Source organism: Bos javanicus, chromosome 15 (genome assembly GCF_032452875.1).
Source record: "Bos javanicus breed banteng chromosome 15, ARS-OSU_banteng_1.0, whole genome shotgun sequence".
Lineage (NCBI taxonomy): Eukaryota > Metazoa > Chordata > Mammalia > Artiodactyla > Bovidae > Bos > Bos javanicus.
This window is the reverse complement of record NC_083882.1, coordinates 78,116,903-78,136,511: the sequence shown is the minus strand read 5'-3', so window position 1 is coordinate 78,136,511 and position 19,609 is coordinate 78,116,903. Positions and strand designations below refer to the sequence as shown.

The following is a 19,609-nucleotide window of genomic DNA, read 5'->3' as shown; positions in this document are numbered from 1 at the left end:
AGGGCCATCAGCCACCACCTCACCTCACCTTGCCCCACCCTCCCTGCAAGCTCACATCTCACCAGCCTCCACGCGGGCACATTCACCCTCTGCCTTCCCCCTTGTATCCTCCTCCTAAAATCCTGCTCAAGATTCAGCTCACCTGCCATCCCCTCTCTCACGCTCCTGGGATTCCTGTCTCCTGCTCCTTTAAATCGCTTCTGGTATTTTTCGGGTTCATTTTGCATTTGCATCCCTCATGCCTCTGGCCCTCTGGACTGTCCACTTCTTCCAGGCAGGACTTGTGCGGTGTTCACCTTTATCTTCCTGACGGGCTTGACGCAGGGGTTGAGTGATGAGCTTGTAGCGACACTTTCTCCTTGACACACTGTGGCTGCACTGCCTTAGTGAAAATGAGCTGGTGCATCCAGGTGTGATACACTATTTTTCTCCATATGTTCATCATCTGTTAGATTCTAACATACTAAGGATTTAGTTTACATACGTTTGTCCACCTCCTCTCACTTTGCTGGTAAAGAATCTGCTTGCAGTGCTGGAGACCTGGGTTTGATCCCTGGGTTGGGAAGATCCCTTGGAGAAGGGAATGGCTACCCACTCCAGTACTCTGGCCTGGAGAATTCCATGGACTGTATACCCGCGGGGTTGCAGAGAGTCCGGACATGACTGACTTTCACTTTCCACGAGGGCAGAGATTTCTATCTTGTTCACAGTTGAACCCTCAGCCACCAAGGTATAGTTGCTGGTGGACAGTAGGTACTCAGTACATCACTGTTGAATGGCTTGATTTACTTCCGGAAAGAGGAGCAAGAGATATCTTAAAATCATCTCAGTCCACTTAAGAGTTTGCATCAAGGCATAAGGGAGTGAGATGAAAGAAAAACCCCCCAAACTGCTACCGTCCCCTGGAAATTTTGAGATTGCCCAAATCCATCAAGCAGAAAGCCTCTAAAGATCCTGGAGGCTTGCCTAAGGCATGTGAGTTCCCCCAAGTGGGTGTCTGTCCACCTGCAGACCCCTGCCTCCCACCCTCTGGGAACGTATGCCACCACACTTTGGAGGTGCCCTCACCCCCCAGGCCCCACTTTATCACCCTCCGTGTGTGTTCTGGGCTGACTTTTGTTGTTCCTGCTGCTGTTTAGTCGCTCAGTCATGGCCCAACTCTTTCGTGACCCCATGGACTGTAGCCCACCAGACTCCTCTGTCCATGGGGTTTCCCAGGCAAGAATACTGGAGTGGGTAGCCATTTCCTCCTCCAGGGGATCTTCCCGACCCAGGGACTGAACCCACATCTCCTGCATTGCAGGTGGATTCTTTACCACTGAGCCACCAGGGAAGCCCTTTGGGCTGACTTATGTGCCCCCAAGGTTTATATGCTAAAATCCTAACCTCCAGTGCCTCCCAATGCAACTGTATTTGGAGATAAGAGTCTCCAGAGGTAACTCAGGTCATATGAGGTCATTAGCATGGGCTGTGATCCCCAGTGACTGGTGTCCTTGTAAGAAGAGGAGATTAGAACACATGGGGGCAAGACGGTCATCCACCAGCCAGAGTGGCCTCAGAGGAAACCAACCTACCGACACCTCAATCTCCGACGTCTAGCCTCCAGGACTGGGAGATGGTCCGTTTTTAATGTTTAAGCCCCTCAGCGTGCTGTACTTTGTTACAGCAGCCCCTAGCAAACCAAAACAATGTGGAAAAATCCCAAGGGAAACATGCTCTTGTTAAGGATCCCCCAGCTGAACAGAGGCCAGTAAACTGCTCGGTAAACCATATGATGTGGATGTAAAGTAAGGAGGCAGAAAGACAAGCAAACAGAGGCATGATGTGTTGACATTTTTTTATATTTGGTATTTATAAGTCTTTTTAAAAAAATTTTTTTCAGGCCATGTTTTTCCTTAAAAAACAAACCAAAGAGGGGGAAAAAAAGCAACCAACAGCAATACTCTGTACAAGTATAACAAACATTAGAAATATGCGTCATTCCAAAATAGTTACAAGAAAATTACAGGTTTAGAGTCCACATCAACACATCCTCTTCACAGGTGCCCCCGAGGGGATAAAAAGCTACAGTATATTGAATACTCGACTGCTACACAGAGTCTGCAAATTCAGAACTTGAACTTTGGAGGCAAATCAACATCAGTCACCAAGGCTTGTTTAGCTCAGCAAGTGCAATCAAGCATTTCAAAAGGAAACCAGGCTTTTTCACCCCCAGATGAAAAGCAATCGTGAATAAGTCGGGCCCAAGCCCCAGGAGCCTCCGACTCTGCGATGCCCACGTCCAGTGGTCAAGTGTGCCCAAATCCAGCTGGTGGTTGTCATGTGGCCACAGGGAAGCGACCTGCATCTCATTTCACACCACTGCCAACCATCACTAGATTTAACTTTGCAGACAAAAACGTCCTTGCTCTTGGAAGAAAGAGGCCGAAATCCCCCAAACCAGCTCAACCCACGCTGGCTGGTGTACTTCTGCACTTGTCAAATGCTAAGCAGGGGCAATCACACCCTCCCCATGACTCCACCGGACTCAGTTTTAGCTCGTCGCTCCTGGGACGAACCCTAACCCTAATCCCAGGAGTGACGGTTTGGGGCAGGAGCTCAAAAGCGCTCTCTCTCTCCTGTGACTAGCCCTCAGCCTGCCTGTCCTCTATATTTACACATTAATCTTCCCTTTTCAATCACTGTGCTATAAATACCCTCACCACCCACCCCCACCCCCCTCCCCTACCCCCTGGCCCCTCGCCAGGCCTCTTCAGGATGCAGAGAAGCATCATGAATGACCTTCGTGTGACCTGCCCATTTGGAAGCCAGACCTGGCCACCGCAAGCCTTCCTCCCGGGACCGGGGGTGACGTCTGAGTGAGGCTGACCAGGCTACGGCCCATTTCCCAAGCTCATCCCAGGCGGAAGGGAGGAGGGTTTCTGATCTTTGCATTTTTTACACCCATATGTTTCTAATTATTGTGGCTTTCATCTTTTAAAGGAATTTCTGGAGTCAAGTCCTTCCCCCTGACTTCCCCAGGACAGCAGCAGTGACGCACGCAGGGTGTACGCCTACGTGGGGCCTGACGGTACCTTGGCACCACCAGCATGGCTTCCTGGCAACTGGAGTGGGGAGGGGTGGGACCCCAGAACTGCCGCCTGGACCGGGACCCCTGAAGAAGTTAGGGAGCTCTCCAAGACAGGCGCGAGGGGCAGACCCGCGTGAAAGACTTGGAAGCCGTCGCCCAAAGCCAGCTTCACTCAGCAGCCCAGGATGGCAGGGCTTCCCTGATAAGGACCAAAGAGGACCCAGCCCAGCCCGCCCGCTCCTCGAAGCGCCCGACACGGAATGAAGTGCTTTCCGCCACAGAGAGAGCAAAGGACACAGCCAAAAGTGCAATTTCCACTTGGGAAGTAAGGTTCTCCCAAAACACAACACCATCATCACCTCTCCTCTCTTCCTTTCAGTACCTCAAAGGGAAAGGGAGACAAAAGACGTATGGCCCTCGACTCCAGCACTGACCCAGGGGTTCTCCATACGCTGTGGTTCCCCCTCCGGAGCGCCCCATGGGTGCTCAAAGGCCCAGTGAGCCGGGGCGCAGGGCCAGGAGACGGGCTCCCACAGGCCCAGGGAGACCGGGGCGCTCAGAGAAGACCCCACTCCCATTTCCAACAGGACACATCGCCTACACTTACAGCAGGATTTATCCCTGTGGGAAACAGCCACAGGACTTGCGGGACTTGATCAATCCTTCATAAGACCTCGAACACTTCATTGCTTATTGGAGGAGAAACTTAATACATCTTCAGAATAGAACCTGAGCCACAATATAAAATAAAACAAAACAAAACAAAGAAACAAATCCTTTCGTGTTAATTAATGCCTTGAGAAGTTTACAGATTATGTACCAATAAAATAAATCCACACAGATTTGGAAACTCTCAGTGGATACACACCTGAAAGCCAAATAACAATAAACAAAAAATTAATCTACATTTTTTTTAAAAAAATCAAAGTAATTACAGCAGCAGTATAGTGAAAAAGAGGTTTTAAAAATAATAATTACATCTTTGATACAAATTCAAACTTTGTACACCTCAATTTCAAGGAATGACTGTTCTAAGAGTTTAGTATATATATATACAGTAGATATGGATATGCGTCACTGCACGTACAGACCAAAGCCAGTAGACTTTAAGAAGGGATTCATCTGACACCGTTTTCACACGGAAGTGTTCACAGACTGCCACACTTTTAGAAACACACACACACACACATACACGGACACACAGAGACACATAAAATGCCAACCTGAGTAAAACGTTACTAAAAACCTAGAGCATCATGAATCACTAAGTCACATATTGCACCTTTAAATAATCCTTCTTACCAAACACAAAAATGAGAAAGAAAAAAAGATAAAACAGGGACAATAAAAGATTATTGTGTCACTGAAGGGTTGGTTCCTCTGCTCACCCGACTCCCACCCCCAAAATTTTCAAGATGATAATTTAGTTTCCACTCTTGCTCAACCAGTGGGCAGAAAGTGTGGTCATCAGAAATGTCTTTCGGGAAAAATAGGAGGGAAAAGGAATGAAAGAACAGAGCACAAAACAGGAGATGGGGAAGTGTGGGGTGGAGGCGAGATCTTCTCTAATCAAATGAGAATAGGAATGTTACTGAGAAGTCTGAACCTCCAATACTAAACTACTGTTTAAATATTCCACATAGTCCAATTATGAGATTCTGTACAAAAATAGAGATATCTACTGAGTTTTGCCTGTGGAAGCATAATTCAGAAAAGGCACATGTTCAAATAGAAAACACAGGTGGAAGAGGTACCACATACCCCTCCCTACGTGATAATCATCCACAATTATGTATTTTCCATCAGCTAGATTCCAAGATACAGTAGGTAAAAATAGACCTCTGATACTTAAAATATATTCAACCCAACACAATCCTGGCTTTAGCGTGTGAATCATATAAAATAGTCTATTTAAAAAAGAATGTCTTGTAAAAGGAAAAAAAAAAATCATAGCTCACTTTTCCTGGTATTCTGTAATTCTCAAGAGAAAAAAAAAAAAAGTGAACTCATCCCATTGGTAATCAGGAATGTAGTTGATTTGCTCGCCAGCCATCCACAGCCCCTGATAGCCCCAGCCTCTCATTTCTCATGCTTTACACATGCAGCTTCACACTCTCAAATTAGTTCTAACAAAACAGAACAAAGAATTAGGATATTAGACATATAAAAACATGTCAACATCGGGGCATTTTCCTTTGCTGTGGGTGTGATGGTCTGGTTAACTCCAGAAAGGTTTTCCTTTGGAATTAGGCAATGTAACCGTTTGTCTTTCCAAACGTGGTTATGGGTGAAAGGTTCTCATAGATTGTCATTGCAGTTGTGTTCTGGTAGATAAGATCCACCTTTGAGTCCTTCTGGGATCTGATAATATCCAAAACACACTGATTGAGGAAAACATACTGGTCCTGTTAGAAAAAGAAAGAAGAAAAAAAAAAGAGAAGCACCAAAGATTAGCACCCAAGGTTTTCTCAGATTTCCACCCTCCAACCCCACTCACCACAAGCGAACACTCCAAGTTCACATGGTCAAGGAGCAATTACATAATGGGGAACTCTGAAACTAGACGTAGCAAGGTTCTCGTCACTAATGAGTATCAACCAGAGGGGTGCACCCCACACACAGCTCGGCTCCTCAAGAAGTACCAGAATCTTAAGGAAGGGCAAAGAGAATACGTGGAGGAGCTAAGGCACGTGCATATTCAATCAGCAAAATGCCCAGCAGTTTTCTTGGCTACGGAGGATGTGAATGAAGAATAAGGAGTAAGCTGTGATTCTCAGCGAAAGGGGTGAAATAAAGGTGGCTGGTCAAGGCTGAGCTTGGGGCTCCTATCCTTCAGTGGGGGGTGTGTAGAGATTGGGGTTATGAGCAGGATTCCCACCCTTCAGACAAGCACATCAAAATCTGCAGGTAGCCATTAAAAAGAAGAAGAGGTGTTTGCTGAAAGACATCCACAAACTTTAAGAGGGGAAAAAAATCATAGGACAGCAATTATATATAAAATAGTTTCCAATTTTTCAAACATGCTCTAGGAAGGAACATCTGCAATATCCTAAAACATAAATGAACTTGAGGACATTATACTAAATGAAACAACCAAGTCACTAAAAGGCAAAAAAAAAAAAAAAAGCTAATTATAAATTCTTCTCAAAAAAATAAAATACGCTCCATGTCTGTACACGTTTTTGTTTTTTTTTTTTTAACAGAAGTACATAAAGAAGCCTATAAAGATATATTGTTGCTGTTGCTCAGTTGCTAAGTAATGCTGACACTTTGCACCCCCATGGACTGCACACCCCAGGCTTCTCTCTCCTTCACCATCTCCCAGAGCTTGCTCAAACTCATGTCCACTGAGTCAGTGACACCATCCAACCATCTCATCCTCTGTCGTCCCCTTCTCCTCCCGCCTTCAATCTTCCCCAGCATCAGGGTCTTTTCCAGTGAGTCAGCTCTTCACGTCAGCTGGCCGAAGGACTGCAGCTCTGCAGACTGTAAACACTAACTACCTCTAGGGCATGGAATTGGAAAAGAAAAGGCAAAAGAGGAAAAATGTCCTCTGTATAATCCTGCACTAAGGTTTTGATATGAACAAATTTATGCAATTTTCAAAATATTTTAAAAAGGGACGAGAACATCTGTAAGCAGGCGTAAGATTTCTGTGTTACCCAAAATCTAAAAGATGAAGAACTATGACTCCATATAATTAGAGCAGAAAAAAGAATATCTCTCTACCAACCAACACAGGAGGCGACTCCACTCTTCCCACCCCAGCCACCTGCTCACCCCAAAGCACCCAGGCCTCTAGAACATTGTCTGCTGGACTCAGAAACACAGCATCTCTTCACAGAGTCCTAAACTAGTTCAGGGTGACGGCCTGACGCTAGATTAATATTCCGCTCTATCCTGGTCAGGATGCCTTCACCCTGACAGCTTTGAGGAGGGCTATTTCCCAGTTCCCTTGTTGAGAACACGCCTTGAGCAAGCTGTTTATCTGGAACATTTCAGGGAATACATAGAGCTGATTCACATTATCATACACCAGAAACTTACACTGTAAAGCAATTATACTCCAATTTAAATAAATAAATAAAATTAACAACAACAAAAAAAAACACAGACAGGAAGGGAGAACTGTCACACACAGACGCTAGCCTCACCTCTGTCTGCACCATTAAAGGCCTGTGCATGCGAAGGTCGTACACGATGCCGTACACGTCCACAGTGTTCTCGTTCTCTATCTGATAGATAAGACGGTCGATGGCCACGAAGGTGCCTGTCCTTCCCACCCCGGCACTGAAAAACAGGGGAAAGGAGCACGTCAGCACGGGTTGAGTGTGCTAAGTCGCTCCAGTCATGTCCGACTCTGTGATCCCAGGGACTGTAGCCCACCAGGCTCCTCTGTCCATGGGATTCTCCAGGCAAGAGTACTGTAGTGGCTTGCCATGCCCTCCTCCAGGGAATCTTCCTGACCCAGGGATCGAACCTGAGTCTCCTATATCTCCTGCGTTGGAAGGCAGGTTCTTAACCACTAGCACCACCTAGCATGGGTCACCTCTACTATAAAAGTCCCACTTCCCTATTTGTACATATGTCGTGCTCTCCCCAGCTACCAGGCTTTGAGGGTCAAGGCCAGGACCATTAACCATTGGCTTAATTAAAACCTCAGCAAGTCAGACTGTACTAGCTTGGAACTGGGACCCAAGTCCTAAAGTTACTTTCAAATCAGATGCCACAAATAAAACACCTTGTTAGAGGTCTTTAATCTCAGTCCCATCGAAGTTGCCACTGTGTCTAGGATGGCAAGTTTCATCCATTTCAATCTGTTACTCTCAAAGGGTAACAAAGTCCCTCCTGTCTTCTGTCCCAAAATCAATTCCTTTAGCTCCAAAGCTAATCGATTGTTGTTCTGCAGGAGGAGGTGGCAAAGTTTTCTCTTAAGGACCAGAAAGTAAAACATCATCAGCTTTGCAGACTCATCCTGCCACGGCAGCGTGGAAGTAACCACAGACACTATACAACCAAAGGGACACAGCTGTGTTCCAATAAAACTTTATTGATGAAAACAGGCAGCCAAATAGATTGTGGTGATGGCTTCATGGAGGTATACTCATCTCCAAACTTATCAGGTTGTATACATTCATTTACAGACAGTTTTTGTATGTGGAAAACATATTTTTAAGTAAATAAAATGAACAAGAATTATGTATCTCAACACTGTTAAACAGCAAACCAAAATGCTAAAGAAAACAGGCTGCAGAATGACTTATACATTATAAAATCTAGTAAAGGTTTAAAGCTATATAAAACAATAGAGTTACCTACACATGCAATAAAATATAAAAGCATGCAAGGGAATAATACAGATCAACTTTAGGACCAAATGTGTAAGAAAGAGAATGGGATAGGAGGCTAGTAAGTAGAGATTTTAATTATACCTGTAATGTATTATTAACAAAAAGAAACATATATGGTGTCATGCTGAGCTTTGTTAAATTATTTTCCGCATTTTTGTAAGGTTGAAATATCTCAAAGGGAAATATTATAAATAAGAAATAAAATAGGTTATGATGTTTTTTAAAATACAGTTAGCTAACCAAACCTGACCCATTGGCTATCGTTTGCCAATCCCTGTTCTAAAGTCTCAAGGTTTAGGGAATAAATCCATTGTCCCATATCCAAACCTTCTTGAATTTATAAATACCTACTGCATCCCCTCTCGGACTTTTTTCTTTTTTCAAAAATGTCCATATTGATGATTACATTTGAAATCTGTCACATATGCATACCTGCAGTGCACCAGTATTGGCGACTCAGGAGGACTCTGCTTCATGTAGTCACGAACAAGGTAGCGGAAGTTGATGAGTAGATCAGTGGTGTCAGGAACACCATGGTCAGGCCAGGAGGTGAAATGGAACTGACGCAGAGGGTGACTCTCACTTGTCGGAGTCTAAAAACCAAGAAACAAGGTTAGAGCCAGAGAGAAAGGCAAGCTAGATCAAGCCATACCTGAAGGCTGACTGCATGGTACAGCTGAAAAGCAGCTCAGACATGGTTATGACTACAAATTAGAATTATATGCTGGTAAAATAGCTAATAAAGTGCTTGCACAGACTGCAAATCCATATAACATGCCAAGCAGAAGGGTTTACTGTCTCCCTTTCCAAGTTGTGAAGTGACAGTCTCAACACTCAGCTCAGAGGCAGAAATCTCGTATCCTTCAGTTTTGAGTTCAGAATCTTCCCTTTTTATCACAGGCCCTTGCCAATAGTGCACTCACATTCTTATACCTACACCTCCTCAGAGCTTCATAAACCCCCATCCCTGAACCCAAGGGGGAATGTCACCAGCCAGAAATAAATTTATGCAAGTATAACTATGATAACCAGTGCCTTCAGGGCAAGAACTGTCTCATAATTCACATGTCTTCCAAAGAATTTTGGCTTCCCTGATAGCTCAGTTGGTAAAGAATCTGCCTGCAATGCAGGAGACCCTGGTTCAAATCCTGAGTCAGGAAGATCCACTGGAGAAGGGATAGGCTACCCACTCTAGTATTCTTAGGCTTCCCCTGTGGCTCAGATGGTAAAGAATCCACTTGCAATGTGGGAGACCTGGATTCGATCCCTGGGTTGGGAAGATCCTCTGGAGAAGGGAAAGGCTACCCACTCCAGTATTCTGGCTTGGAGAATTCCATGGACTGTATAGTCCATGGGGTTGCCAAGACTTGGACATGACTGAGCAACTTTGACTTTCTAAAGAATTTAATAAAGTGATAAGCAATCAGCAAGCACTGAGTAACTATTTAGAACTGTAGGAGTTTGAGAAAGGACTCCCTCCAAAAAAAAAAAAAAAACATCTATTTCAACTTCAGACAGACAATAGAAAGTGAAGGTCATTATAACAGAGTTAGTTACGACACAGACTGCCTTCCTACAGTGGACCAAAGCACATACCTTTAATTATCAGAACTCTGCCCTGGCTGAACCATGCCCATTCCTGAGTCAACTACACTCGCTATGCCTACACCTGGGGACTGACCTCATCTGTGTGTACTACACCTGGATGGCAGGTGTTTGCTCAGTGACAGCTACCCTTTGAAGCATATTTATTTTCTTTTTTAATGGATATATATCAGGGACTCCCTGGTGGTTCAGTGGCTAAGACTCCGTGCTTCCAATGCAGTGGGCCTGGGTTTCGACCCCTGATCAGGGAACTAGATTCCACATTCCGCAACTCAGACCCAGTGCAGCTGCATAAATAAATAAATGTTTAAAAAAAGAAGAATGCTTCTCCTAGATTTCAGATTAATTCTCTAGGACAGATTCTCAAGCTTGAAACCAGATCAAAGGGGAACAGATATTTTTATGCCTTTGATATAAACTATAGAGGGCTATGGAGAAGGCAGTGGCACCCTACTCCAGTACTCTTGCCTGGAAAATCCCATGGACGGAGGAGCCTGGTGGGCTACAGTCTGTGGGGTCACTAAGAGTCGGACACGACTGAGCGACTTCACTTTCACTTTTATGCATTGGAGAAGGAAATGGCAGCCCATTCCAGTGTTCTTGCCTGAAGAATCCCAGGGACGGCAGAGCCTAGTGGGCTGCCGTCTATGGGGTCACACAGAGTCGGACACGACTGAAGTGACTTAGTAGTAGTAGTAAAGAGGGCTATACCAATTTACACAGCCATCAAAAGATATCAGAGTCACCCATGACAGTGATTCAATTTTTAAATACCGTTTAAAAATAAAAAGGACACATACTGACTTCTTAGAATGCCTACACAATTTAGTTGCATTTGTTTTCATAACTTTTGAGAGGGAAGGAGGCCATATGGATATGTCCTGGACTCCTATTAACGTAACTGTCATCATAAACTATTTCAACAGCAAACGGACACTCCTGATGTCAAATTTCCAACTAAACAATTCAAAAGGGCCTTGACCTATAAGAAAAACTCTATAAGCAGATCACCTGGAAGGGGAAGTAAAGAAGTTAAAGATGTTCTAGTTTCATTTTTTTTTACAAGTGGTTGACCAGATTTCCCAGCACCACTTGTTAAAGAGATTGTCTTTAATCCATTGTATATTCTTGCCTCCTTTGTCAAAGATAAGGTGTCCATATGTGCGTGGATTTATCTCTGGGCTTTCTATTTTGTTCCATTGATCTATATTTCTGTCTTTGTGCCAGTACCATACTGTCTTGATAACTGTGGCTTTGAAATAGAGCCTGAAGTCAGATAGGTTGATTCCTCCAAGTTCCATTCTTCTTTCTCAAGATCGCTTTGGCTATTCGAGGTTTTTTGTATTTCCATACAAATTGTGAAATTATTTGTTCTAGCTCTGTGAAGAATACTGTTGGTAGCTTGATAGGGATTGCACTGAATCTATAAATTGCTTTGGGTAGTATACTCATTTTCACTATATTGATTCTTCCAATCCATGAACATGGTATATTTCTCTATCTATTAATGTCCTCTTTGATTTCTTTCACCAGTGTTTTATAGTTTTCTATATATAGGTATTTAGTTTCTTTAGGTAGATATATTCCTAAGTATTTTATTCTTTCCGTTGCAATGGTGAATGGAATTGTTTCCTTAATTTCTCTTTCTGTTTTCTCATTATTAGTGTACAGAAATGCAAGGGATTTCTGTGTGTTGATTTTATATCCTGCAACTTTACTATAGTCATTGATTATTTCTAGTAATTTTCTGGTGGAGTCTTTAGGGTTTTCTATGTAGAGGATCATGTCATCTACAAATAGTGAGAGTTTTACTTCTTCTTTTCCAATTTGGATTCCTTTTATTTCTTTTTCTGCTCTGATTGCTGTGGCCAAAACTTCCAAAACTATGTTGAATAGTAATGGTGAAAGTGGGCACCCTTGTCTTGTTTCTGACTTTAGAGGAAAGGCTTTCAATTTTTCACCATTGAGGATAATGTTTGCTGTGGGTTTGTCATATATAGCTTTTATTATGTTGAGGTATGTTCCTTCTATTCCTGCTTTCTGGAGAGTTTATCATAAATGGATGTTGAATTTTGTCAAAGGCTTTTCTGCATCTATTGAGATAATCATATGGTTTTTATTTTTCAATTTGTTAATGTGGTGTATTACATTGATTGATTTGCAGACATTGAAGAATCCTTGCATCCCTGGGATAAAGCCCACTTGGTCATGGTGTATGATCTAACACCATACACAAAAATAAACTCAAAATGGATTAAAGATCTAAACGTAAGACCAGAAACTATAAAATTCCTAGAGGAGAACATAGGCAAAACACTCTCTGACATATATCACAGCAGGATCCTCTATGACCCACCTCCCAGAATATCGGAAATAAAAGCAAAAATAAACAAATGGGACCTAATTAACCTTAAAAGCTTCTGCACATCAAAGGAAACTATTAGCAAGGTGAAAAGACAGCCTTCAGAATGGGAGAAAATAATAGCAAATGAAGCAACTGACAAACAACTAATCTCAAAAATATACAAGCAACTCCTACAGCTCAACTCCAGAAAAATAAACGACCCAATCAAAAAATGGGCCAAAGAACTAAATAGACATTTCTCCAAAGAAGACATACAGATGGCTAACAAACACATGAAAAGATGCTCAACATCACTCATTATCAGAGAAATACAAATCAAAACCACTATGAGGTACCATTTCACACCAGGCAGAATGGCTGCGATCCAAAAGTCTACAAATAATAAATGCTGGAGAGGGTGTGGAGAAAAGGGAACCCCCTTACACTGTTGGTGGGAATGCAAACTAGTACAGCCACTATGGAGAACAGTGTGGAGAGTCCTTAAAAAACTGGAAATAGAACTGCCTTATGATCCAGCAATCCCACTGCTGGGCATACACACTGAGGAAACCAGAAGGGAAAGAGACACGTGTACCCCAATGTTCATCACAGCACTGTTTATAACAGCCAGGACATGGAAGCAACCTAGATGCCATCAGCAGATGAATGGATAAGAAAGCTATGGTACATATACACAATGGAGTATTACTCAGCCATTAAAAAGAATACATTTGAATCAGTTCTAATGAGGTGGATGAAACTGGAGCCTATTATACAGAGTGAAGTAAGCCAGAAGGAAAAACACCAATATATTATACTAATGCATATATATGGAATTTAGAAAGATGGTAACAATAAGCTGGTGTACGAGACAGCAAAAGAGACACTGATGTATAGAACAGTCTTATGGACTCTGTGGGAGAGGGAGAGGGTGGGAAGATTTGGGAGAATGACATTAAAACATGTAAAATATCATGTAAGAAACAAGTTGCCAGTCCAGGTTCGATGCACGATACTGGATGCTTGGGGCTGGTGCACTGGGACGACCCAGAGGGATGGTATGGGGAGGGAGGAGGGAGGAGGGTTCAGGATAGGGAACACATGTATAACTGTGGTGGATTCATTTTGATATTTGGCAAAACTAATACAATTATGTAAAGTTTAAAAATAAAATAAAATTTAAAAATAAAAAAATTAAATTAAATTAAAAAAAAAAGAAAACCTTAGGCTGAGTGAAGTAAGGCTGACACAAAAGGACAAGTATTGTAGATTCCACTTATAAGAGGTACCTAGAATAGACAAATTCATAGTAACAGAGAGTAGAGTAGCAGTCACCAGAGGAGAGGAAGAAATGGGGAATTAGTGGTTAACGGGTACAGAACCTCAGTTTGGGGTGATGCAGATGTTCTGGAAATGGATAGTAGAGATGGTTGCACAAAATTGTGAATTACTTAATGTCACTGAATTGTACATTTAAAATGATTGAAACAGTAAATTTTATGTGATGTATATTTTAATGCAATAAAAAGCATATGCTAAAAAGAAAAAGAAGTTAAAGATGCTGAGCCATGCTCCTAAGATTCATTTATGAATAACTTATGAAACTCTCAAGCAAGCAAAGCCAACAGGTTGCATTAGGGTATATGCAGATACAGATTGTTACATTCTATAAAGAAGAAAGAGAAAATATTTTCCTGATGCATACAAAAAAAATGATTTACATCAATATCAACCTAAAAGTGTCACCCCAAAAGTAATGGATACTAATTTTATATGAGATCTATGCGTCTTGACTCCTTACTTACATTTTTCACTGTGAAGTCTCTGATGGTCCATTCTGGAAGAACAATTTCGGACGTCATTGCCACAGTTATGTCCCCGTAGTCCTGAGCCTGCTTGGAGGGCCAGTACTCCTCACATTTGGTCTAGAATGAAATGCAAACACTCAGATCACACTGTCTGCCATCACTGAAACCTCACAGGAAATGAGATCTTAAAACCGAGCATCAGAGTCTGAATCCAGGCCTTACGTGGGTTCTGCCTGACCCTTGGAATTTTGTATTTTAATTTTCAATTCCTACTAACTTTATAAATTTGGGAGTCTTCCCATAAAAATCTAGATTTCTGGTTTCTCTTGAGAAATCAGAAGACCTAGCCAACACTGAGCCCCCATTTCTGCACAGAAACTGACGTACAGCTGGGCAGCCACTGTTCCTTCACAGGGGACCCTGTGCCCACCTGGCTCCCCAGCCCTACAGCAGCCCTTCCACCAACTGTTCACTGAACTAAACTCCATGTGCAGAAGAAATGAGAGCTTTTCTCAAGACTTTTAGATACACACTAACTCTAACACAACTATGGACACCAAAAAAAAAAAAAAAAAGAAAATCAGATTAAATCATTTTGGGGTCTTTGATTTTGACAGCCAGTGGGCAGATGTGAACAGAAATAAAAATCAAGAAACAACCGCTCTCTGAAAGTTATCTGAATCCCTACTTGGTAACTGACTTTTTTAAAAATGAGAGGTTTGTTTTGCTTTAAAAACAGATGCCTGCTTCTCAACTCCAGAGATGCTAACTCTGGCCCAGAGATCTGTATTTATTAAACGATCCCAGCTTCTGCTTTTTAAAAAATCTTAATTTGTAGAAAACCAGAAACACCTCATGGGCTTCCCTGCTGGCTCAGACGGTAAAGAATACGCCTGCAATGCAGGAGACCTGGGTTCAATCTCTGGGTCGGAAAGATCCCCTGGAGGAGGGCATGGCAACTCACTCCAGTATTCTTGCCTGGAGAATCCCCACAGAGGAGCCTGGGGGGCTGCAGTCCATGGGGTCACAAAGAGTCGGACATGACTGAGCAACTAAGCATAGCATAGCACATAAACACCTCATGCTCAAATAAGAGACGGACTTAAATGGTACTTGATGTTAGCACTTGGTGAAAGCTGGGAAGAAGGTAACACTAAACTATGCCATTTCATTTTCTGCATGAAAGAGTAAGGTTAACCTCTGACATTTTTTTAGTTAATTCATGTAAAAAGTTATATTGATTTTGATGTAATTTTTCTCTTTGTTGAAACCAATTGAAAACCAATTATTTAAGTTGTTCATGATGTTAGTAACTTTGCCACATGATACACTAAATAAATTTTATTGGTTGATGCCAAAAAAAATCCCGGCTTCTGGACCACTGCTCCAAGAAAGAACACAGGACTGAGGCATACACTGGCATGGAGTTTTTGCCTAAGTTAGTCTCTTACCAGCTGGATTTACGTTGCTAACTTGTGGCCAAGTTCTTAAACTCTAAGCTTCAGTTTCCCCATCTATAAAATAGTAACATCTCCCAGGGTTGTTAGAGGAAAAAATAACATATATGGAGAATCTGGTACAGGTAATCAGTCAATTCTAAAAGAAATCAACCCTGACTATTCATTGGAAGGACTGATGCTGAAGTTCCAAAACTTTGGCCACCTGATGTGAAGAGCCAACTCACTGGGGAAGACCCTGACACTGGGAAAGATTGAGGACAGGAAGAGAAGTGGGTGACAGAGGATGAGACAGTTGGATGGTATCATCAACTCACTCAGCTGGTAAAGAATTCGCCTGCAATGCAGGAGACCCCAGTTCAACTCCTGGGTTGGGAAGATCCCCTGGAAAAGGAATAGGCTACCCACTCCAGCATTCTGGGCTGGAGAATTCCATGGACAGAGGAGCCTGGTGGGCTACAGTCCATGGGGTCGCTAAAGAGTTGGACACGACTGAGCAACTTTCACTTTCACACTTTTCACACATCGACTCAATGGACATGAGTTTGAGCAAACTCTGGGAAATAGGGAAAGACAGGGGAAACCAGGCATGCTGCAGTTCATGGGGTCGCAAAGACTCAGGCACAACCTGGCATCTGAACAACAACAACACAGGCTCCTCTCTCCTCTCACTTAGTCATTAACATCCACTTCCCTCCCGATGTAAGATGAACGAGGGCCCTCGAGCCGAAACTACTGAGCCCATGAGCCTCAACGAAGACCCAGCACAGCCAAAAATTAATTAGTTTTTTCTTTAAAAATGAACAAGAGCCCATTTAAATTTGTCTTGCTCTCCATTAACTATGTTGTTTTCATTTATCTAACGGATATTTAGGAGAACATTCCATGTGTGAAGCCTTGGGTTCAACAACACCATAAAGTTTATCTGCACACAATAAGCAGTAGCCTTTTGTTTGCATAATGACCTGCTCTAATGTCAGAAGCAGGTACAGAACCCAACCTTCTGCGTCACAAATAAAGTGAAGACAGGAACCATCCCTGATTGCTCTTTGTTACCTCTGCCTTCTCCATCCCCGGCCCCCAGCACACGGCCTTACACACACTGCTGCTGCTGCCGCTAAGTCACTTCAGTCATGTCCGACTCTTAGCGACCCCATGGACTGCAGCCCACCAGGCTCCTCCATTCATGGGATTTTCCAGGCAAGAGTACCGGAGTGGGTTGCCCTTGCCTTCTCCACCTTACACACACAATTGGGGCCAGACACACATCTGCTCAATTCAAGTGAAAGAAAAGAACACGGAAAGAAATGATGCCTGTCAGGTTCCCACTCTCCCCAGGATAGTGCAAGCGCCCTGGAGCAGCAGCACCAGGAATTGGCAGAAACGCAGCTCTGGGGTCCACCAGAGACCCTGCAGGCAGAAACCCTCCAGAAAAACTGGAAACCTTCCAGGTGACCCCGAGGCACGTTAATATTTCAGAACCACGGGCTTAGGGACTTGACTCCCACCCTATTCTTCAAGTAACAGACCTACATGAAAAGATTTACAGAGCACACGAGGTCCTATTCCTCAGGCACAGACTTTTCTGAATTTAGCCCATGGTTTTCAATTCCCCTTGGTTTATTTGTGGAAAGGTGAAAGTGAAAGTCACTCAGTGGTATCCGACTCTTTGCAACCCCATGGACTGTAGCCTGCCACGCTCCTCTGTCCATGAGATTTTCCAAGCGAGGACACTGGAATAGGTTGCCATTCCCTTCTCCAGGGAGTCTTCCCAACCCAGGAATTGAACCTAGGTCTGCTGCATTTCAGGCAGATTCTTCACCATCTGAGCCACTAGGGAAGCCAAGGGATTTTATCACTAGAAGAAATCTTGTGTTTGATGGGGGGATTCCAGGCCATCATAGGGGAGAGGGAACTGCTGAGACTTATCAGGGGATAAGTTGGACATTTTGCGGAAAGAAAGGGTTCTGATGCTAAAAACTCAGTTTGAAAATCACTGAATCACTCAAGTTGGTCATCTCACAGGTGCAGCTGGTTGCTCAGGGACAAGACAGGCTTGCACCCATTCACAGAGCTGCTGGGGACTTCCCTGTGGTCCAGTGGTTATGACTCTGTGCTTCCAATGCAGGGGGCGTGGGTTCAATCCCTGGTCAAGGAACTAAGATGCCACGTGCCATGGGGCATGACCAAAAAAATGCGTTAACACAGATCTGATGAAGGATGGAGTCACACGAAGTTCTTTTGTTGCACTAACCCAAATCTTGATATCTATTAACTCCAGCAGCAGTGACTTAATGTATAGAGAACATTCTTCTCTCCATAACTGCTACTGCTAAGTCGCTTCTGGAGAAGGCAATGGCACCCCACTCCAGTACTCTTGCCTGGAAAATCCCATGGATGGAGGAGCCTGGTAGGCTGAAGTCCATGGGGTCGCTAAGAGTCGGACACGACTGAGCGACTTCACTTTCACTTTCCACTTTCACGCACTGGAGAAGGAAATGGCAACCCGCTCCAGTGTTCTTGCCTGGAGAATCCCAGGGACAGTGGAACCTGATGGGCTGCCGTCATGGGGTCGCACAGAAGGTAACAATAACAGATTTTTTTTTTAGCATTTTTTTAAAACTTTTAGAGGAGAAAAAGACAAAAAACACATTTCTAAGAATAGAAGTGCTAATGCTTGGGGGAGTGTCTTTTTTAAAAAATAGGTTTTAAAATACCCTCCACCACAGTAACTATGAATGAATGAACTGAACTGAATAACAATAAAAATAAAAATTACATACCCTTCCCTGTTCAACACATTTGGTCAGCATGACAACGGCATAGACATTTTTCTCCCAAACCATACGCCAAAAATCTTTCAGAGTGTTGGGTAAAGGTCCTTGCGTGGCAATGAAATCTTCTTTGGAATGGTAGCCCTAGGAAACGGAAAGCAGCACAGAGTCAATCTCAAAGAGACGGAGGAGGAGCCCCGAGGACCTCCTCCAGCCAGCCAACGGCGAGCCCCACTCCCCACTCACAGGCATGTAGTTGGCGTTGATGTAGTCGTCAGTCGAATGGGTCTGAACTGAAAGTTTGACACGGGAAATGTCATCTGTGACATTCAAAGAGAAGAGTTCCACATTAGGATACGGAACAGAATATTTCATCTCAGAACAGAGAAACAAGTGCAAAACGGCAACGCAGGGGCTCCGTCACACCTTGACGCTGCCTGGCTCCGTGTTTTAGATCCACGGCCTTATTGCATTCCCGCCGTCACCAGATATGACCGTGGCAGAGAAGCTGCATGATTCCCTGGGCAGAGCTAGTTAAGTGGCAGAGCCAGGGTTCGAACCTTGACAGTCTGGCACCGGTGCACAAGCTCTGAACCACTCCAGACTACCTTCTAGATGAAACCAACTACTTCCTTCCTTGGGTGTATGCCACAAGCCAGGGAAGGCCCTCCACAGTTATTTATCCCTCATAACCATCCGATGAGCTTCTGTGCCCATTTTACAGATGAGAAAACTGAGGGTCAGAGAGGTTAAGTGATTTTTCCAAGCTCTTTCATCTGGTGAGTGGCAGCCAGAATTCAAATCCAGTGCCCTTTCCCCTATGGCAGGGTAGATCCTCAGGGTAAAAAGTTAAGCCTTTCACTCTTTCCCTATTCTCATTAAAAAGTTGTTATAAAAAGACAGTCCCAAATGCAAGAATAAACTGAGTGTGTAAGAATACTATAAGTGGTATGTGTGGAATCTCAATTATGATACAAATGAACTTATTTACAAACAGAAACAATTCACAGAGTACACTCAATGTGTTGTTCCTGTCAGGCTACAGACATTGTCAATCCTCAAAAACAGGAATGAATCCAAATATAATTCACATCTAGCCATGGAATGTACTCAGCCGACCAGAGACATGTCTGTTCAAGCAGAAGGCATCACTCCCCGCTTGTCCTGCACCGGCTCCCCTTTTGTTCCAGAACTGTGTTT

At 43.5% G+C, this 19,609-nt stretch overlaps 1 protein-coding gene across 1 annotated transcript in view; it reads right to left on the bottom strand.

Moving 5' to 3' along the window:
• Positions 1-1,823: 1,823 nt before the first annotated feature.
• PTPRJ (protein tyrosine phosphatase receptor type J) overlaps positions 1,824-19,609 on the bottom strand; it is a 178,228-nt gene continuing 160,442 nt past the window's right edge. The window contains exons 20-25 of the mRNA XM_061381497.1: positions 18,656-18,729; positions 18,419-18,553; positions 14,176-14,295; positions 8,854-9,014; positions 7,225-7,360; positions 1,824-5,475 (exon numbers count right to left, since the gene is read on the bottom strand). Coding sequence (XP_061237481.1) covers positions 5,317-5,475; positions 7,225-7,360; positions 8,854-9,014; positions 14,176-14,295; positions 18,419-18,553; positions 18,656-18,729 — 785 coding nt within the window. The 3' untranslated portion in view covers positions 1,824-5,316. The remainder of the gene's footprint in view (positions 5,476-7,224; positions 7,361-8,853; positions 9,015-14,175; positions 14,296-18,418; positions 18,554-18,655; positions 18,730-19,609) is intronic.